This window comes from Lentinus tigrinus, assembly GCF_003813185.1.
Source record: "Lentinus tigrinus ALCF2SS1-7 unplaced genomic scaffold L226scaffold_8, whole genome shotgun sequence".
In the NCBI taxonomy this organism is placed as follows: domain Eukaryota; kingdom Fungi; phylum Basidiomycota; class Agaricomycetes; order Polyporales; family Polyporaceae; genus Lentinus; species Lentinus tigrinus.
The window spans coordinates 683,199-703,357 of record NW_027137917.1 but is presented as its reverse complement, the minus strand read 5'-3'; the positions used below and the strand labels follow the sequence as shown (position 1 = coordinate 703,357).

The window sequence follows — 20,159 nt, the reverse complement described above, 5'->3', positions numbered from 1 at the left end:
ATAATAAGATAAGATTGATCAAAATATGTAATCAGTGTCAGATAACAACTGTCTGGCTTTATCTAAGTGGTAATAACCAGTGATAAGCCTATAAAATGCTCAAACAATCCTAAAAAAAATAGCGGAAAAAATGTGAAAAATAGCAGAAAAATGGGTACAAAATATCTGATATAATAAGCAGCAAGGACCGGTCCGGACCAGTTCTTGCTGGTCTTTGGCAGTCCTGGATGCTGTCCAAGGAGGCCAGGACCAGGACCAGGACCAGGACTGGGACCAATTAGCAGTCTGGTCCTAATTGGTCCTATATCAGTCCAGTCCCAGTCCTTGGGTGGTTCTGGACTGGTCCTGGGACTGGACTCTGCAACACTATGCAACTCTGAACCTCATTCTTGGCTGTGTTCAAACTCCACCCCTGCCAGTCATCATTGACAGAGAACCCGAATACAAGATCTCTGAAATCCTTGATTAAAGATTGATCACTGATGTCAGACCTATCAACTATGATACCTGGTCCTTTGGGCTGGCTATGAAGGCACCAATGAAGAGACTTCGTAGATCCTTGCTTCGGAGTTCAGACATGCCCAAGAACTTCTTCCGGACTTCCATTCTTCTTACCCGGATAAGCCTGGACCTCTTAACAAGCTTACTTACCTCTTAATCCTTGATATTTATTATTACTTATTCTACTTATCAGACTCATTTATCCTTCTATCAAATATATTCAATCTTATTATTGGACTTATTCACACTCTTTCGGACATCCTTTTGAACTTTTCAAACTCAAGAAGAATTGTATTTAAAGCCCACTATCAGACTCCAACTCTATGCTGTATCTTCCTGTCCATCCACCTCCATGCCCTGACCCTGCTCCTCTCTGCCCTTTTGCTCCTCTCTGCCCTTTGGACCCTCCTGCCCCTACTCACCCTCTTGCTCACCCTTCTGTCCACCTGCTGCCTCGCCCTCCTGCTCTGCCTTCTCTGACTCTGCCTTCTCTGACTCCTCTGACTCTGACAGCACGTACTCCTCCTCTGAGTCTCTGACCCACCCTCTGGGTGTGCATCAGAGTACTGGCACCAGGTCTCCACCCTGAAGCCAGTCCAGCCCGTCTGGCAGATCTTCTGACAGAATGGTGCAATTGCCTCATGCAGGAGCATGGTCTCAAGGACGGATCCGGCCGCATCACCATCATCATCATCATTATTGTCATCAACAATAATGGGCTTGATGCGGAGCTTCTTCTTCAGAGGTCGGGCTTCAGATGGGGCTTCTCTCCCCTTGCACTTCTTCTGGTGCGCCTGACAGGTGACACATGACATCACACATGCGGAGTCAGTGTACCACATGCATGGAGCCTTCTGCTCTGTGCACCAGTCACAAGCTGCATTGTTGGTCTGTCAGTACTCTGAAACCCTGACTCCACTCTGGCTTACGTGGTGGGTACCCAGGGCCTCTTCTCCTCCTCCTCCCGCTTGCGCTTGTGCACAAGCTCCTCCTTGTGCACCTTCTCTATCACCTTCTGCTTCTCCTCCTCCTCCTGCTCCTTTGCAATGCCGAGTTGCTCCATCATCTGTCAGATCTGCTCCTTAAGGGCGGTGGTGTCAATCAGGGTCATGGTGGTAGTGGTAGTGGTGGTGGTGGTGGTAGGAGATGAAAAATTTCTTGAAGACCCCCAACTCTGTCTGACCTTTTATACCCAACAATTTCAAATCCTCAACTCTGTGACAACAGGGTGAAGACTCCAACTTCTCCACTGACTCACATCTCCACCTGTCACCCTGAAACACCTCCTGATTAGTCCTTGAGGGCTCGGACCCAGTGGGGGGACAGTGCTAAGGCTGAGCATAGGTTACCTACAGATCAATCTAGATCTGTTTCATAGGTACCTGTGCTCTAGATTTCAATACCTAGATCTGTGCATGATCCGTATTGTAGGTACCTAGACCTATAGGTCACAGGTCATACAGGTCAGGTTTTAGGTTACCTGGAACTTCAAAAAACTTTTATGCTGTAAATTTGCTAATTTTTTTTAATCAAAAGGAACATAAAAAGTTTCAACACAGGTCAGCTGTGACCTAGATGTTTCCTCATAGGCTTGATCTAGATTCGTGCATGATCCATGCTGTAGGTACCTGGACCTGTAGGTTTGGATCATCTAGGTCATGGATCTAGGTAGTATAGGTATACTTATGCAATACCTAAACCTATGCTCAGCCTTAGGGGACACTGTCACATCCTGTGCTCAAGTCCTTCATTTCTGCTACTTCTCTACCACAACTCTGACAGGACTATCTCCAAACTCTGCCCCTTTTCCCAGTTATGACTTCATCACCCTTGTTCCTACTCATCATGCCTTACTCAGACTTCTGCTCGGACTCCACTTGCTTCTATCTGGGACATCCACTCTGTCATCCGCCTGCATTATGATGTTGTATCCATTACTTATACTTAATAGGGCTTAATTGTTTGCTTCTGCCTCATCACATCCGCATTCTGCCTCCTGTCTCTACTTCTATCGGACTCTGACCAGACATTCAGATATTTGTATATAAGACAATGGAGGATCTCCGCCTCTGTCTCATGACTTCTGTTCTCATCTCTGTTCTTAACTCTCTGCTTGACTCTTTTATTTGTAGCTTGCTCTGGTATAAACTCCGGAGCCTCTCATCAGACTTCCACAAATTGAAGTCATTGACGCATCTTTAGGTGTTAGATAATAACTTCACCAAAGTCTTCATTCTCTGTACACTTTCAGACTTCAGACTTCAGACTTCCATTTGGAGTTTGACTTGTGTGCACAGTCCTAACAGGGGGGGGGGGGTGAGGGAGAGGAAAATGGGGAGCAGAGGGCAGGGAAGGAAGTAGGTACAATATGATGGTGGTGGTTGGGGACAAATAAACATTGGGGTAAGTGCTGATGGCTCTGCAAGGAAAAGGCAGAGCTGTCAAAGGCATGTGACAGACTTGGTCAAGGTACATAGAAAACTGATCATGTTTTCAGACATTCTCTGACAGGCTCATTGTCTGAGTGTCTAAATATCCATCTGAATGCATATCTGGAATTACTGATGCATCAGTAATTCCAGATTTATCTGAACGTCTGACGCGTGGGCACTTAATGCCTTCGAACTCAACCGCGATCATGTTTGCCCTGTAGCTCACTCTCTTCGCTACTGCTGGTCTTCAAACTCTGGGAGACATACAAAAAACCCCTACTGAGCTCTCTATTTAATTCTTATGCTTACTGGGTGATATTAAGTCAAGAGTGACCAACAGTCTAGAGGTGTCGCACACAAAGTATGACTGACACCAAGTCACAGTGTCATGCAGACGTTCGGGAATGAGGAGGACACCCAGCCTCACATCCAGAACATGATAATGCACGGAGGTCGTCCTATCCTCATATGCAACCAGGAAGTTGGGAATGCCCACTTGTATACTATTCCCTGACCTCCTACACCCCCTTCTGACTTCTCTGACATACGCTTCGAGCTCTATGTGCAAGGACCCTCCAATGAGGATGTCGCCTCAGATGAAGTTTCGATCATCTCAAATCTCTTCTACTCTCCTCCCAGTCAGCTCGTTGTCGATCATGGCCAGACACAGCATTCGCCATCCTCCCCTTCGACGAGACCATGTCTCTTCTATCAGAAGGTACGACTACAACTCTGTGCACCGATACTCTCAGCGAGAGTGACACTCTTCGCTCAGGTGAATCTGAGCAGGAAGTGTACAATTTCGACGATCAGGAGATTTGGGCTGACAATCTCTCCAATTTAGTCATCAAAACTGGTGACCACCAGATGGTCATTGGTATGCAACCCCAGTATGAGGACAACGAGGAAGACTGGCTATTGGGAATCCTCCTCAATGATGAGGAGGATGATGAGGCTGAGGACTAGGGGCTAGTGAATGACAACCTCTTTGCAAACTATCTTGTCACTCGAACACATCTGCATGTTTTCTTGGATACCTGAAGGTATACTCACTGTATCTTGATCACAATTGGACTTGCATGCCCCTATTGTCCATGAACTATTGTTCAGACTCATATTGTCCCTATTCAACTATTGTCCTTGGGTATTATTATCTAGTCCCATTGTCCTTGAGAAATTTCTCAGGCACTATTGTACTATTCCCTTTATTTTCCCACTCTATTGTCTACAGTCTTATTGTCTGAGCCTTATTATTCCCTCCCCCTTATTGTCTTCATATTATTGTCCTATGCTCTATTATTCCCTCCCCCTTATTGTTGTCATATTATTGTCCTATGCTCTATTATTCCCTTCCCCTTATTATCTACTGCCTTATTGTCTAAGCCTTATTATTCCCTTCCCCTTATTGTCTTCATGTTATTATCCTAAGCTCTATTATTCTGTCTCTATTGTCCTCTCTCTATTGTCCTACCTTTTATTATTCTGTTCCTATTGTTCCTTCTCTATTGTCCAGTCAGACACAATAGCTTAGATGATGTTTGACAATATTTGTAGAAATTCCCACAGAGACAATATATAAACCCCCATCCCTCAAGGGATGAGGGAGAGGATTTCCCCCCCCCCCTTCTCACTCTAGCTAAGTGCTGAGAAGATCTTTTCCCCCTAACTCCTCCCACTCTGAAGTTGAGTGCTCTCTAAGTCATACGCATACGTCAACGTCCACAAAGTGAGGCATCCTCGAGCGATCCACTTCGCATTATCAAGTCATATTCAAGTCATCATACGAGACCTACGACAGGTCTACTATTAGTCTCAACGGAGACTATCAAGTCATTTTCAAGTCGTCATACGAGACCTACGATAGGTCTACTATTAGTCTCAACGGAGACTATCAAGTCATATTCAAGTCGTCATACGAGACCTACGATAGGTCTACTATTAGTCTCAACGGAGACTATCATCAAGTATTATCTGGTCATCTCTCTCGGGATATTCCCTAACACTACCCCGAACAACTGAGGTATCATCTGATCTCAATCAGATCCGATAGCCTCAGGTGAAGGTTGTTTCATACAATCAACTTTCACGCACATCAGAGGCCATCCCCCCACACCATGACAGAAATGCGGAGATTGCGCTATAGTGGGAGGTTATACAGAGGGCGGGGAATGTCTACAGACATGCTTGGCTGAGGTAAGTTGCATAATGACGATGTTCAGACAATGTCTGAGCAGCTTACCGTCTGAACATCTGATTGTCTGAAAACGCGTCTGAACATGTCTGGAACATCTGATACAGACGTTTCAGACGTGTTCGGATATGTTCAGAGAAATCTGAAATTACTGATGTGGGCTTGGAGCTGGGCTTGTCACATCACTAACATTGGCAACACATGATCATACACATGCAATGTACTACCATACCAGGTGCCTGTACTACCATTACCAACAGGTATGCTCATCTCTGGCAGTCTTCCAAGAGCACATCATCAAATGTAAGTATTGCAGTCATACTACCATGCACTCTAGTACATGTGCATGATTTTCTGATGTATTGATCTGCCCTCACATTAGCTTGTATGGACTTTTGCTCACAAGCAAGGCATTCCAAAATACATACTCCTTGCTCACAACAGCAGGCCACAAGCAGGCCTGAAGTTGGGAGTGTAGTTTGATTATGTGAGATAGGGGACATCATGAGCAAGACTCGATACAGTTGTGCATGTAGCATACAAGTATATGCAGTTGGTATATAAAACAAACTAATTGTACAGTACCTATTCGGCAGAGGATATATCCCATGACAGCCCGTGAGAGACGACAACAACATGATAGAGAGCAACGGGGAGCAATCGTGTACCAGTAACATTGCGAGAGGATTCCATGGCCATCACTTCGACAAGTTCGGAGAGTTCTTGGACGGCAAGCCAGCAGACTCGATGATCTCGTTGAGCGTACTTGTCCGCTTGTTCGCCAACTCCAGTTGTCTCTGAAGCGACCTGTAAAGAAGTTAGATGCAAGTCACCAACGACGTAGAGAAGACATACTTCAGTTGATTCTCCAGCTCCAGGGCGCGCTCCTTGCCGCCTTGCCTCTCCCGCTTGATCTTCTCTTCCGCAGTCTTGAGTCGGGTCTCATACTCCTTAACACGCGCCTCCCACTTGTTGTCCGCCGCAGTGGTCTTCTGGTTCACGGCAGTAAGCTTCTCCTCTGACTGCAGGAGCTGGTTCTGCAGATTGATTGCACGCCGCTCGGCGTTCTGCGCCCGCGCGGTAAGGGATCGAATCTCCATAGAGTCCGCCTGGTTGCCTTTGCGTGTGACGACATGCGATTGCAGGGCAGCGTTCGTAGCCTGTTACAAACGTCATCATGCGGACGTGTGCGGATTGTGAGGAAATCAAGATGAGCGCTTGGATCCCGTACAAAGACGTGCTAACATACCTGGAGTGCCTCGATCTCGCCGTCCTTCGCATTCAGCTTCTTGCGCCAGAGCGCCTTGGCCTCAGCAAGAGTCTTCACGCTCGCCTCAAACTTGTCGATCTGCTTCCATCTCAAGTCAAGCTGCTTTCGCATGTCGTTCAGCTTGTCGCTGTAGCGCTGCTCCGCCTCCTTGACACGCTTCTCAAACTCAGACTGAATTTGGCTGAGAGCTTTGAGCCGCGTAATCAGATTGTCGTGGAAGACGCTGAAGTTGGTGAACGGCTTCGTCTCGGCCTGCCCGTGCTTCTTCTGCAAGGTCGCGTAGGCAGGTCAGTCTATGAATACAGCGGCAGCGGCAGCACTCCCCACGCCTGGACTGCCACTCACCGGTGTCTTGTCGACGCCAACGATCTTATCCATATATTGGTAGATAGTCAGCAGTAGCGTGTTGCGCTCGGTGAGCTGGTCCCGATACTGGGCTTCAGCCGCAAGCAGGGCCCGCTGGTCCTTAGACAGCCGTTGTTCAAGTTCCGCAATGCGAGTGCGGAGGTTTGTCGTTTCTGTTTCCGCTGCCCGCAGGCTCGCCTGGGAGGCATCCAGCTTCTCTGAGATATTCATGCGTGCCTGTGTCTGAGCGGCGAGCTGTGCGGCGAGGTCACGGTTCTCCGCGTGCAACCTGTCGATGACGCCGTCCCGGTCACGACCCTTGCCTTCCCGATCGTCGAGCTCTTTCCGCGCACGAGCAAGTTCATCCTCCAGCCGCTCGACGTCGCGCCTGAGTCGGTCAACCTCCAGCTGAAGTGAGAACCGTGCAGTTGTATGTGACTCCCCGAGCTTCTTGTTGTCGGCCTCAAGGGTCTGGAGAGCTGCCTGTACAGCGGCGAGATCGGCTTCCCGCTGGGTGAGGAGCGACTGGCTACGGGAAAGGTCGTTCAGTGCTGACTGGAGGGCGGAGTCCTTCGCCTCCAGTGCGCGGCGCTCCCGACGGAGGGCATCCTCGTGATCCTTCTCTGTCTTGTCGAGGTCCGCTTCAAGGCCTTCCCGCACTGCACGCTCACGCTGCAGCTCTTGCACGACCTTTTCGATGTGCTGGGCGAGCTCCTCCTTCCGGGCGCGGTGCTCCTGCGCCTCTGCGTCCCGAGCGTTGTAAAGGTCGGTCACCTCCTCGAGGTCGGCCTTGAGCGAAGCCACCTTCTGCTTGAGAGCCGCAGCGAGCTGCTCGAGGCGCTCGCGTTCGACAGCCTCGTCCTCGCGAACGCGGTCCATCTCTTCCTTCAGCCGCTCGTGCTCTTCCTCGAGGGCGTATAGCTGGTTGCTAATCTTCTCGAGGTCACGGTTCGCAGCTTCAAGTTCGTTGTCCTTCTCCTCGGCTTCGTGTTCCAGATGCGCGAGAGTGGCCTCGAACTTCTGATGGAGATCCTCCGCGTTTGCTTCGTACTCGTCAATGTGCAGCCGGAGCTCTTTGCACTCGATGTCGCGTTGTTCGAGAGCCTGCGGATGGGTGAGACAAGAACGAGTATGTAGGGGCGTGTGTACTCACATCGCGAAGCTCCTCGTTCTGACCTTTGACCTCCTCGACTTCGGCTCGCCAGTCGTCCTCGACAGTCTCAACTATCCGCTGGTGCTCGGCTATGAGCTCCTCGATCTCGCGGTTCTTCATGTCAATCTCGTCCTCCTTCTGCTGCATCTCGATCTGCGCAGCGGCAAGCTTGTCTCGCACGGCGTTCAGATCATCCTCCACGGCCTCTCTGCTCTCGCGCTCCTCCAGAATTTGCGCGCGACTCTCGCTCCGTTCGATGGATTCCGCTTCCCGCCGCCTATGGATCTCCTCGAGCTTGAGCTCCAGCGCTTCAATCTCATCCGCCAGGTTGTCTCGTTCGTCTGTCCGGACAGTGACCGCTTCCTCCAGCTCGTCGATGCGCGCACGCAGGTCCTCATTCTCGGCCTCCAGCTCCTCCGCCTGCCTCCGCCACCGTTCGTTCCCAAGAGATGAGTGGTCTCCTCGCGACTCCGCCAGTTCACGCAACCGCTCCAGCTCTTCAGTGTTCTCTTCTAGCAGCTGACGGACGTTTTCCAGCTCTTCCTCAAGCTCCGCGTTCCGAGCCTCAAGATCGCGCAACGCACCGTCGTCCAGTCCAACCATGCGTCGTCGTCTGAGATCCCGAAGTTCCCGTTCTCTCTCTTCTAGCTTCTCCTCCAATTCGCGTGCCCGTCCTGATGCTCCTCCAGAACCACGCTGCAGATGGTCCAGTTCACGTTGCAGCTCGAGGACAAGCTTCTTGAGCTTCTTGAGCTCCATGCCGCGTTGCTGCACTTCGATCTTCAGATTGATGTTCTGCTTCAGCGCGGCGTCGATTTGGTCTGGTGCGAGTTGAGCTAGCCTCTCCTCCAGAAAGTGTACCTTCAGCTTGATGTTGAAGTTCTCTTTCTTAAGCGCGTCGATGTGCTATGGGGAAACTATATATGTGCCATTCGGCCCACATGCAAAGCGTGCGGCGGGGCGTACCTTTTCCTGGTCGCGCAACGTGAGGTTCACGCCTCCCTTCGAGCGACTCCGCGTACCCTTGGGTTTCGCTGGTGTTGCAGCATCATCTTCCCACTTCTCCTTCCTTCCGTCGGGCGTGTCTAACACGTCCCCATTGTGCCCCTCTCCATCGTCACCGTCGCGTCCTAGCCGTTCCGGAGTGGCTTCTGCAGCACCTTTCTTTGCAAAGTATCCGCTAGGAGGCGAAATCGCGGTTGTTCCTGTCGATGTAGAGGGTATTCGAAGCTTGCGCGCAGGTGTCGAGAAGGTCGAGTTGAGTGATCCTAGAGAGATGTCTGGTACAGTGACTGAGGACTGCGTTGAGGTGTCTGCGCGAGCATTGAGTGCAGCAGACATTGCTCTCCGTCCAGTCGGCCCAGGAGACGAGTGGACTGAAGGCAACAGCGAGAGCAACGTCGTAGACGAGAAGGGACCGTGGTCGTTCCAGTATGAGATGCGCTCGCAGACGCCGGGCGATCGCTAGCGCTGGGCGCGCGCTCTACCCTGGTCTCCACTTGAAACTTCGAACGACGATATCTTGCTTTCCACTCATTCTTTTGCCGTGATTCTTTTTGTCATCTTGTCTGCTCGTCTGCTCGCATCGAATGGTACCAACGTTGCACAGATTCTATGAGACACCATCTCGGCACAACCTCATCTTCAGCCCACCGCCGACGTCAATGAACAGTATCTCGTTTATGCAAAAACACGACCTCGGGTTTTCACTGGACGGGACGGATGTCTTGGAATGCGCTTCTAGTGTGGTGTTGCTGGTGAGAGACAGTCGTTACTCCTTTACACCACAATCTTTGCTTGTATCCTGTTTCTCTCTGTACACAATGCATTCCATGATCTTGTTTACCTGGTTCCTCGACGCGATCTCACCACCGCGCAACATCCCGGCAAGCCAGACATATACAGGCGCCCAGCCTCGACCTCGCAACAAGGCGTATGTGTGGCAGATCTTGGACAGCAGCGAGCATACTGGGAAGCTCTACATGAATAACCGCGTGGATCGATTGTGTATGACTTCATATGATGTTGTGGTACAGGAAGACGTCTGAGCATGAGTTAGTGTATGGAAAAGTTGGTAGACAGTCATAGTGGTAACACGAGAAACATACCAGTACCCCGCAGCCGGTTTCCTCTCTTGCAAGCTCCACTCACCTTCCCCCATGCCTTCTGCCACCATTCCAGATGTCGCTCTGCCCTCCAGTGCGCATTTCAGCAACAAGTTCCATGGGAGCGGCGCGCGAGGTGTGCAAACGATATGGTAGCGGTGATATAGTGAATAGAAGACGACTTCCATTGGCTCCAGGGTCAGCAGAAGCTCACCAGTGGAGTATTGAGGCCAGTTTGTACATGAGTTGTCGAGATAATGGCACTCGACGTCGGCGGTGGCTGAAGACGAGGGCGTGCAGAATGGATGGGTCGTCGCAGATAACACCAGGCATAAATAGCAGCATTCAATGAGCATAGCCAGGCATGTGAAGTAGCGAGGCAAAATGTTGAGCGGGGAGCGAGATATCGTCGTTCAGAATCAAAGTTTCAAGTAGGGCGATCGAGGGTCGTGGCGTCCGCGTAGCGAAGCGCCGAAACGACAACTTTGGTGTGAACACAGCTGTAGTAGTAACTACCCAGAGGTCTGATGCATGATGGGTTATCGCGCCTGACAGTTAATTGTGTATGACATTCGCCCAACTGGCATGCGGTCGTGTATTCATTTCAACCCACAAGCAGTATCCGAGAACAGAAAAGATACATCAGCCTATCTACACCTCAAACATGCTCCTGTGAAGCCTTCTCGTCCTGTGCTTCCACCCCTGCGGTCTCCTCACCCTTCGCATGGACATCAGCAACGTGCACGTCATTTGCAATGAGCTCGCGACGGTAGCGCGTGCTCGTAAGGGGCGTGGAGTTCTGGTACAGTAAGTCAATCTGCTCGAGCGAGAGACCCTTGGTCTCTGGAATGCAGAAGTACGTGAAGAGGACGCAGCCTGCGCACGTTGAGCCCCAGATGAAGAACACCTTCACCCCAAGGTTAGCATCACCGGGATCAGCGTTCACGAGGTATGGTGTCGCGAACGCGATTGCCCAGTTCCACAGCCTGGTCCAAAAGTTCAGTTTAGCGTTCAACCTGTAGTACAGACAGTGCATGACTCACCAATTCGACGCGACAGACAGAGACATGGCCTTGGCACGCACGTTGAGCGGGAAGATCTCGCCCGTGATGATCCAAGCGATAGGGCCCCAGGTCGATGCAAAGGCAGCAATGTAGATGCAGACTAGTGCGATGAGTGCTCTCTGACCAGGCAGGTTTTGGAGGGAGATTGTGACGCCGATGATGGCGACGAGGTATTCGCAGACGCACATGACAGCGGCACCGTAGAGCAGTAGTGGGCGACGCCCAAACTTCTCAACACCCCACATACCGGGGATGGTCATGAAGACATTGACAATAGCTGTCGCGACGGAGATCAGGAAGGGGTTCTGAACGCCGGAAGCCTGGAAGAAATTGGTGCCATCTATATGAGGAATACGTCAGACGGGGATACTCGACCAGTGCTCAATGACTTACAGTAGAATATGAAATTGATGCCGGTCAACTGCTGCCACGCCTGGATAAAGATACCAGAGAGGGTACGAAGGGCGATCTTGTTGTGCGTGAACCTAAAGCAGTCCAGGTAGGAACTCTCGCCGAGCTCCTGTTCCAGTCGGAGAGCAGCGCGGATGTCCTCAAGTTCAACCTTAACCTCGGGGTCATCCTCCGGGAGCGATGTGAGTCGCGAGAGAGATCTCGCGGCATCTGCTTCACGCCCCTTCTTGATCAACCAGCGCGGAGTCTGTGTGCATGATGTGCAGATAAGCGTCGCGTTGCGAAGCACCTCTCGCGATGATGGGCACATACCTCCGGGAGCCAGAACATACCGACGAAGAGAATGAAAGCCCAGATGAATTGGATGGAAATGGGGATCTGCCACGCAGAATGATTCTGGCGATCCTTGGTGGCGTTGTTTATCACGTTCGCAAGCAAGATACCGATAGTAATGGCCCACTGGTAGCCTGAGACTACGGCGCCACGAATCCACTTGGGCGAACATTCGGATTGGTACATGGGGATGAGGGTAGAAACGAGACCAACACCAAACCCAGCAAAGAAGCGACCGACGACGAAGGTGGCGAGATTGTCAGCTCCAGTCTGGAGAGCGACCCCCAGACTGAAGACGACACATGATGCAATGATTCCCATGCGACGACCGAGGATATCAGCGGCAGGTGCACCAGCAAGAGCACCTGCGGGCGTACAACGTAAGCTAAGCCATAGCTCTGATATGAGCACGGATACGCACCGAAAAAGGTACCGGCGGATAAGATGGACACAATGAGAGACTCCCGAGAAGTAGGCAGCTTGTAACCAATCGGCGTCTTTTGCGTCACGGGAGTAACGTCGCCGAACTTCCTGAGCCAGTCGTCCATCTGGATAATACCAGAGATGGTTCCGGTGTCGTAGCCGAAGAGGATTCCGCCAAAGGCGGCGAAAGCAACCATAGCGATACCGGCAATGTTGCTCTTTGGTGCGGCGGCACCGATGCCTCCTCCAGAAGCGGTTGGACCAACTGGCATTGTGAGCGTACGTTTCGCGTGAACTGATGAGGGGAGAACACGATACGCAGATGCGGGGGTGAATATGGGATGAGAGACCGCAACGAAGGTTTGTTCCCCCATGAGAAGGGTATATATAGCGCGTGTTACCGTGCAAGGCGCTCTCATCCTCGCACGGAAGCGCGTGAAGCTGTCGAAGGGGAGACCACATGAGTCCGATGAATGGCAGGTTCGAAACACGGGTGGAATGATCCCGCAGCGGGCGCAAGCCGGGTACAGACGAAAGGGGGTAAGAACGGGGCCTAATGACAGAGGAGCAGGGGGCCCAGGTCGAATAGGAACTGGCAATTGACACCTTCATCCCCTGGTAGACAGATCGTGGGGCACCATCAAACTCAACTCAACACGCTCGAGCCTGCACGAAATCCTTGTCAGATTGGTCCGCTCAGCTCGCAGCGACGCACGGCGGCGACGTCGGCTCAAATCTGGCCGTCCGCTCAGTAGCATTTGGAAAGCTTCGATGCAACCTAAATACTTAGTATGCATGAGCCAGGCGCAGAAGCGAGCGTGGGTACTCCGTGGATAACAGGCCCAAACTCTAAGCCCCTCGCCTGAGCCAATGAAATTGGGACAAGCTCCCTCATGGAGAAGTACGAACGTGCACGGTCTTCTCCTGAACCCACAGAGGTCTGCAAGTTCTATCGTCAGCCTCATCGTCGTCCAGTAACACGAGATCTAGTAGGCGACTTACCGGACCTCAAGATACCATCATGCCATCTTCGCCGCAACCATCATGCATTCGAAGTCGGCGAGGCTCATGGACTTATCCGGCGCCGTTGAGAACGCCTCTAGCATCTCCACGGTCTACCGCAAACGCATAGTGGCTATTAGTTGTCAAGCATCGTCCAGCCGTAGAAGCGCACCTCTTCAGTCGAGATTTTCTCTTTCAGTAATTTCGCCACGCGGGTGATGTCGTTCATCCTGATTCGCTGTCGGTCAAGGTCCTCGTCCGTGACGTCTGGAAAGAATAGGGCAAATGTGCTGCGACACTCTTGCTTCTGCCGGGCAGTGAGGCGAGTACGCTTGCCGTCTTCGCTTTCCTCGTCAGACGCAGAGGATGATTTGAGCGTACGCCCCTTGACGGGCTTGGAAGTCCTTGTGTGTTGTGCACGTGCTGCACCAGACTTAGCCCCGATCTTCTTGGCAGACACAAAGCCGCCTTCTTGGTAGTCATCATCAGAGTCGTCCGAACCCGACTCGGTTCCTCCAGAGCCAACGTACTCTTCGGCAGAGTCAGCGGTCAGATCCGAAAGGTCTTCGAGAGCGTCAACTGCGCCCTCGGGATGCGCATGGACGTCGGAGGCAGGTGTGTCGGCATCAGATGGCCCGGTGTCGAGAAGTGCGGCGCAAACGGCGCGCCAGTCTTTACGGCTGACGATGGGGTCCCGAGGGGCGTCGGTGGTCGCGCGGGCACGCGAGTTGTCTCCCCAGCCTGTGGATGCATTCTGAAAGACTGCAAGGACGTCTTCGTCGTCTGGCTGAATGTCGAGCAACTGGAGGGCGGTGGGAATGAGAGATAATGGGACGTGGGTGGGCGGACTACTCTCTTCGTCGCCAGTGCTGGGTAGGAACCCTCCGCCGTCGGGGATGAAGCCACCCGCGGGGACGTCATCGACGAGAAAGCCTCCCGCGGACTGAGAAGGATCCAGAGTGGTAGGAGCGGGCTTGAGTCGTTTGTGCGAGGATGAAGCCGCATCGAAGGCTTGGTCTATTCTGCGCTTGAGCCTGAGAGGCAGCACTGCGAACGCAGCGTCGTCTTCTACGGACTCGGAGGACATGACTGCCAGTATCGAAGCTGACGCGCAACAAGGCAGGCGCCTTTGTCCAATGTCTGGGAGAGCCTCCCGCTGACATAAGCATGTCACGTGAACGCGTCGACGCGACGGGTTGAACGCGCGAGGCCGTTGACTGACCTTGACCACCTTTGTCTCCCGCGTCCACCCCGACCATCTCTCCCGCACCCAACGATGCCTACGACTCGTATCCGGCCTCAACAAGAGAATTCTCGCTCTTCCTACCCAGAATCCGACTCCGGCGGCGATACAGAACGCGAAACCACCCCCCGCCCAACAACCAACCGCTCCAGGAAACGACTCAGCGAGCGCATCGACCCCGACGGCAGCTTTTCTCTGGACTCATCTACACCCACTGGCTCAAATCCACGCGCACCCCTCAAGAATGTCAACATAAACGACGATGTAGCAGAGAAGAGACGCCGCAGGAAGAGCGCCAAGATCGCCGTCCCCCTCGACGAAGACGGGCCAGAGGCCGGCCCCTCTTCCGCTGGGCATCCAGCCGAGGGTGCAGAGGGTGCTGCTGAGGGCTCCAAGACCGCTCCGTTGGGCAGACAGAAGAGCCAACTGCTGAGCATACCCCAGGCCCCCATCATCAACGTCCCGATGGACATTATGGCCTCCAATTACGACCAGTGGATGAAGATGGCGACTGATAATGTGAGTTGCCTTTCTATCCTATGTCTTGCAGGCGGTATCGCGACGGGCTGGGACGACTCAAACGGGCCAGCGCTCTTTCCTCAATGTACCCCTGTCTCCCCACCCGCCACACAGAGGCCCACAGCGTCACATCCCAGTGTTGCCATGCCCGCTTTCCTGACGCTGACTATGTACGCAGAAAATCAATGCTACAAACTCGTGGAACTTTGCCCTTATCGACTACTTCCACGACATGTCCCTACTCCGTAACAACGACGACAATTCTATCAACTTTCAACGCGCCTCGTGTACTCTCGACGGATGTGTCAAGATATGGACTTCGCGTGTTGACTCAGTCGGGACCGAGACGGGCAAGCTGCTGAGTAACCTTGCCAATGAAGGGCGGGATGAGGACGACGGCAATGGCTCAGACAATCCCGAAGGGGGCGAACCCAGTCAGAGTCAGCGCAAACGCAAGGGCTACCGGAGCGAGTCTACACTCGCCAAGAACCCCACTCAGCTCCGGACGAAGAAGCTCGAGTTGGAATTCAGTGTGGACCCGCTCTTCAGGAAGACCTGTGCTGATTTCGACGAGGGTGGTGCCCAGGGTCTCCTCATGAATCACCTCGGACTGACTGTCACCCCGGACGGCAGTCTCCGTGTCGTCTTCGATGCGAGCGATTCTGTTGCCAAGGATGATGAGGAGGAACAACCATTGGAGGAACCTCGTGATGACGTCGACCTCAGCTATCTGCGCGGTAAGTTCATATACACAGTCCCGCATTATTCTGCTCACGCCCTCTTATCCCATAGAGCACTTCTTACCCAGTCTTGACGCGATTGACGAGCAAGAGATCTCACAGTCTCTGGATGACTTCGCGTTCGGCAAGGACAGTTTCTTCGTAGACGATTCTGCCTTGTTCCGAGGCAGTCAGCACGCGCACGGTGACGATGACGATGACGATGACGAGAATGATGGATTTGGCGGCGTTCAAGACTTCGGTGAAACCATGGACGTTGACGGTATCTCCCCCAGCGCTGTGGGAGAGGACTTCTTCATTGGTGATCAAGCCGTTCCAGACGACTTCAACGCTGACTTCGGTGCTGACTTCGGAGGTGATGGAGACAACGCATCCGTGAATGGCTCTGATAGTGCACTGGGGGAGTCGAGGCCAGGTGGTCCGTTCGTTCCCTTCGATCCTCGCCGGGTGCCGAACGATCGTGAGATGGTTATGGCCATCAACGAGGACGGCGAGGGCATGATGAACTACTTCGACCCATCGTATCTCAAGAACTGGGCCGGACCGGAACACTGGAAGCTCAGGAAGGTCATTCGTCGGCGTAAGTCCTCGTCAAACTAATCGATACGAGTCCGCTCACCGACGTGCTTCTTAGCGGATGCCACCGAAGCGGCCTCCCGTCCGAAGCGGGAGAAGAAAGAAGCCTTTAAGATTGACTTCCTAACCCCCGTAGAGGACGATTTGAAGAGCCGCAAGAATAGACTCTTCACCGCTCCGACTCGTGGTGACAATACGCTTCCTGCACCCGGCAAGCCCAAGAGAGGTGCACGTGGCAAGAAGTCGAAGAGTAAAGACAAGGAGGAGAAGCGCTACAATCAGACGTTGCCCGACGATATGCACTTCTCCAGTAAGCAGCTCGTGACGTTATTCCTGAAGCCCAAGTTCTCTGTACGTACCTCTGCGCTGGTCGACTCCGGAACTCCATATATTGATGTTTCTGGCACAGCTGAGGATGCGCGGACAACGTGGAAGGACCGACGGAGGGCCCGAAGGAGATATTGACGAGGCCTTCTGGGCACAGGCGGCCGCAAACCAAGCAGGTTCCGGCGGGCAGGGCGCAGACGAGAGTAAGTGTGCCATCCTGGGGCATCTGTTCACGACTAACGTAGCGCACTCTTGTCAGCAGTAGACGGTGGAGGGATTCCGTTCGCTACACAATTTTTCCACGACGATTACGATGACGGCCCGGGATTCGATGACGTCTACGACGGTGGTGATGGTGGTGCGCCTGTGGAAGCGGGAGAGCAGGACCTCCTGGCCGCGACGCAAGGACACACACGACGCGTCAAGCCGGAAGCCGTAAATTATGCTAAGCGGGCCAAGCGTGTCGATGTCCGCAAGCTCAAGGAGAATATCTGGAAGGGTCTGGACATCGTCGCGGCCGCAGTCGAGGATGGGGAAGATGCGATGGTGAGCAAGGCCTTCGCATTGCACTGTAGAGTATGCACTCATGTTGATTCCCATCCAGGACACAGACGAACGACCACCGACCGATCCAGAAGAAGCACGGTCGTTCACATCCGTCATCTCTGGGCTGCACCAGTCTTATCCGAAAGACAAGATGGACGAAATCAGCACAAGTTTCTGCTTCATCTGTCTGCTGCATCTCGCCAACGAGCGTGGTCTCAAGCTCGAGGTGGATGGAAAGACAGAGGATGAGGATGATGTCATGGAGGCTGAAGTGGAGGATCGCAAAGTCGGCAATCTGTGGGATCTGAAGGTAAGTGTTCGTCGCGGTCTGTGCTGAGCTCGTTGAAACTGACGCAATTGTTCTGCAGGTCTACAGGGATCCAAATGCAACGCCAGCATCATAGTGTCAGACTACTTATCCCCTTATCCCCTTCAGTGCGAGTCCCCGATTGTTTATACCTATCTGTCCCTGCCTAAATGGCCATTGTCGTCTTTGCTGTTGTTTATTCGCGTGTGTATCATTATCCCATGTGTAGTCGATCACAGAAATTGTCGCCATCAAAAGGAGAGCATCACGGTGGTGAGTGCCAGATGGTATTATGAACGTAGGCAGATCTTCGCTGCAATATCACAGAACATAACGTAGCGACGCAAGGACAATGAATCCAGATCACTAGAGCTACATATACAACGTTGGGTATAAAAGTAACAAGGGAGTCCTCAGGATACAAGGTGGATGAGCTACAGATACAGAATTGGAGCCTTGCCGTAAGTCATTAGATAGTGACAGAGTAGAGACGTCGTTCCACTGAGACTGGGAAGGATGCAGCTACAACACGAGCCACCGCCGGCGAGGCTTGGCTTGCCAGGCGCTGAACAACTGCTCGTGGCGTTGCTGGGTGCGGGAGCTAAGCTCGACATATTCAGAGAACGCCTGCGGAGGCAGCTCAAGCATGCCCGTAGTCGGCTGTCGTGCAAAGTCTTCGGTAGGAAAGATGGTAAGGATATCCCGCGAAGAGATGCGTGCTTGGGGAACGGGCGAAGCGAGAAAAACACGTTCGCCGAAAGGAGTGAAAGTGAAGACGTCGACCCATCGCTCGCGCTGGCTGTGGGTGCGAGCAGCTAACCGGATTTGCTGTGATTATGACCACATAGAATGATACAAGATGTTACCCACCTTGGACGATCATGACCTGACGCTGGACGACAGCGACAGCGAGAGAGCCGTGCTTCAACATTCCAGAGTGTATGATGTCGTAGAGTGTACAGGCCGGGCGTGATAAATGAGCGATTGGTATCTAGCTTCAGAGAGCGAGAGAGTAAGGTGAATGAATGTGCGACCCTGAAGAGGAGGAGTGTCATTGCTGCTCCAATTTATCTGCCCTCGCCATTAGCCTGCTATTGTTCCGTACGCTTGAGAAGGCTTGAGACGAAGACGGGTGCTCCATTGTTCGATAGAGTTCCCCAGGCCAGTGACAATAAGAAGAAGGGGTGCACGCGCAATGAGTGTGGCTAGGCATGGCCTAAGCGGGGGCATGTCGTGCAATGGAGAAGAACAGAGAACAATAGCTGCGCGCTTTGGACACTGACCGGCCGCCAAACAAACGCTCGCCTAGGCTCGCCGGCGCCTTTACAAACTACAAGGCCTGCCAAATCTGGACAAACCGCCATCAGCTCCAAATGCAGCATTCATCGTGGTTCGCGAGTGCGGGCGCCCCGACCTTCCAACACCACCGTCGCCGCTCTTCCTCCTACTACATTGTCATGCACCTCGTTCATCACTAATCCAACAAGGTTCGTCCCTGCAGCATCAGCCTGCCCCTCAGCCGAGGTCCCCATATAGCACACAAGGTTAGGACGACGACGATCCTATGTGGACAGGGAAACTGGGCCGAGCTTCTCATTTTAGGGGACTGGTTCAAGTCCCCGATCACTAGTCCGCCCAGCGCGAACTGTTTGCGTTAGGCTTCTTTGTAGAAGGACAATCATTGCGCACGTTATGTATCCCACGGCTCAGAACATCGATAGGTAAGTCAAACTCAATATCGCACTTCATCATAGATCCTGTGGGTATGATTACTTTGTAGATGCGCAGGCACCTGAACGGACAACATTTTTGATCTAGAATTAATCTGCCTTCCCTGCGACGCAGTACAGGCAGGGATGCTCGACTGACTACATACCAAACCCTGCCCATTGTGACGGCAACCAAATATACGACCTCCCTTACCCCTATCAGCCTGTCCATGAGCGCGCTCCGCCCAGTGTCAAACGGGACTGAATACTTTTGCGGAGTTCGTCCTAGGACCGTCCGATCCTTATCTACCTCGTAGTTGGTGCTTCTGACCCTGACTTTTGCCAGCAACCCACAAATTTCTTAGGCATATATGCGAAGATGAGACATTGTTCAAACTCAACCAAGTAGTAGGCGGCGTGCTTTAAAAGAACGCGAAGGTGACTATAATAGCAGCTCTCGGACAGAATTTTGAATTTAAAATATCCTTGTTCCAAATGAACAGAATCGCCGGCAGTCCCTGCGCACTGCAACAACCAAAAGACCGAACTCCTTAGGACCACATGGTATCGGAAATCGCGCCGGATGATGTCTCTGAAGATCGTTCAAACCAGAGAGATCTAGCTTAATATGGATGATCGTCGTGGCGAATGACGTCGCCCACGGTATTTGTGCCTTCGGACGCAGCCCTATAGATGAATCCGATCCCGTTGTCCAATTGCGGGGTTGAGGGACCGGGACGAGACAGTACCCGATCTCTCGCCACTTAACAGACCTCAAGTACCCGATCTAGAGATTAAATGTGAATATCCTTGGTAGCGGGATACTCTCCGAGTCGTGCATACATGCAAGCCGACTCAGATCCCTGCTGCAACCCGCTACCAGAACTAGCAGCTTGGTAGCGACTGAAATGTTGGTGTCTTCCCGGTCGGACCACATATCAGGAACGCGAGATAATAGTTTG

At 52.5% G+C, this 20,159-nt stretch overlaps 8 protein-coding genes across 8 annotated transcripts; 3 read left to right on the top strand and 5 right to left on the bottom strand.

Moving 5' to 3' along the window:
• Nucleotides 1-711: 711 nt before the first annotated feature.
• On the bottom strand, nt 712-1,564 carry L226DRAFT_522067 (uncharacterized protein; the record flags this gene model as incomplete). Its single annotated transcript, XM_067678733.1, has 5 exons — nt 712-770; nt 924-1,048; nt 1,069-1,295; nt 1,339-1,360; nt 1,431-1,564. 5 exons carry the CDS (start codon nt 1,562-1,564, stop codon nt 712-714), a joined length of 567 nt encoding a protein of 188 aa, XP_067537057.1.
• A 2,068-nt stretch (nt 1,565-3,632) lies between these two features.
• Nucleotides 3,633-3,899, top strand: L226DRAFT_569742 (uncharacterized protein; the record flags this gene model as incomplete). The annotated part of the gene is made up of 2 exons (XM_067684342.1): nt 3,633-3,651; nt 3,709-3,899. 2 exons carry the CDS (start codon nt 3,633-3,635, stop codon nt 3,897-3,899), a joined length of 210 nt encoding a protein of 69 aa, XP_067537056.1.
• Nucleotides 3,900-5,581: 1,682 nt separating this feature from the next.
• Nucleotides 5,582-9,329, bottom strand: L226DRAFT_505884 (uncharacterized protein). The gene is made up of 6 exons (XM_067678051.1): nt 8,859-9,329; nt 7,893-8,798; nt 6,740-7,843; nt 6,374-6,661; nt 5,980-6,284; nt 5,582-5,931 (listed from the first exon to the last, which is right to left on the bottom strand). The coding sequence occupies exons 1-6, from the start codon at nt 9,231-9,233 to the stop codon at nt 5,823-5,825; spliced, it is 3,087 nt and encodes a 1,028-aa protein (XP_067537055.1). The 5' UTR covers nt 9,234-9,329; the 3' UTR covers nt 5,582-5,822.
• A 1,326-nt stretch (nt 9,330-10,655) lies between these two features.
• L226DRAFT_460843 (MFS monosaccharide transporter) lies at nt 10,656-12,500 on the bottom strand (the record flags this gene model as incomplete). The annotated part of the gene is made up of 5 exons (XM_067675612.1): nt 10,656-10,983; nt 11,041-11,401; nt 11,455-11,719; nt 11,785-12,170; nt 12,227-12,500. 5 exons carry the CDS (start codon nt 12,498-12,500, stop codon nt 10,656-10,658), a joined length of 1,614 nt encoding a protein of 537 aa, XP_067537054.1.
• A 429-nt stretch (nt 12,501-12,929) lies between these two features.
• Nucleotides 12,930-14,329, bottom strand: L226DRAFT_377837 (uncharacterized protein). The gene is made up of 3 exons (XM_067674369.1): nt 14,220-14,329; nt 13,403-13,962; nt 12,930-13,343 (listed from the first exon to the last, which is right to left on the bottom strand). Exons 1-3 carry the CDS (start codon nt 14,233-14,235, stop codon nt 13,248-13,250), a joined length of 672 nt encoding a protein of 223 aa, XP_067537053.1. The 5' UTR covers nt 14,236-14,329; the 3' UTR covers nt 12,930-13,247.
• A 138-nt stretch (nt 14,330-14,467) lies between these two features.
• L226DRAFT_484211 (barren) lies at nt 14,468-17,896 on the top strand. The gene is made up of 8 exons (XM_067677050.1): nt 14,468-14,992; nt 15,171-15,729; nt 15,785-16,312; nt 16,367-16,659; nt 16,718-16,838; nt 16,898-17,181; nt 17,240-17,491; nt 17,550-17,896. Exons 1-8 carry the CDS (start codon nt 14,507-14,509, stop codon nt 17,583-17,585), a joined length of 2,559 nt encoding a protein of 852 aa, XP_067537052.1. The 5' UTR covers nt 14,468-14,506; the 3' UTR covers nt 17,586-17,896.
• Nucleotides 17,738-18,692, bottom strand: L226DRAFT_533586 (uncharacterized protein). Its single transcript, XM_067680490.1, has 2 exons — nt 18,359-18,692; nt 17,738-18,303 (listed from the first exon to the last, which is right to left on the bottom strand). Exons 1-2 carry the CDS (start codon nt 18,417-18,419, stop codon nt 18,011-18,013), a joined length of 354 nt encoding a protein of 117 aa, XP_067537051.1. The 5' UTR covers nt 18,420-18,692; the 3' UTR covers nt 17,738-18,010.
• A 381-nt stretch (nt 18,693-19,073) lies between these two features.
• Nucleotides 19,074-19,567, top strand: L226DRAFT_377759 (uncharacterized protein). The gene is made up of 2 exons (XM_067674368.1): nt 19,074-19,209; nt 19,307-19,567. Exons 1-2 carry the CDS (start codon nt 19,181-19,183, stop codon nt 19,512-19,514), a joined length of 237 nt encoding a protein of 78 aa, XP_067537050.1. The 5' UTR covers nt 19,074-19,180; the 3' UTR covers nt 19,515-19,567.
• The last annotated feature ends 592 nt before the right edge of the window (nt 19,568-20,159 follow it).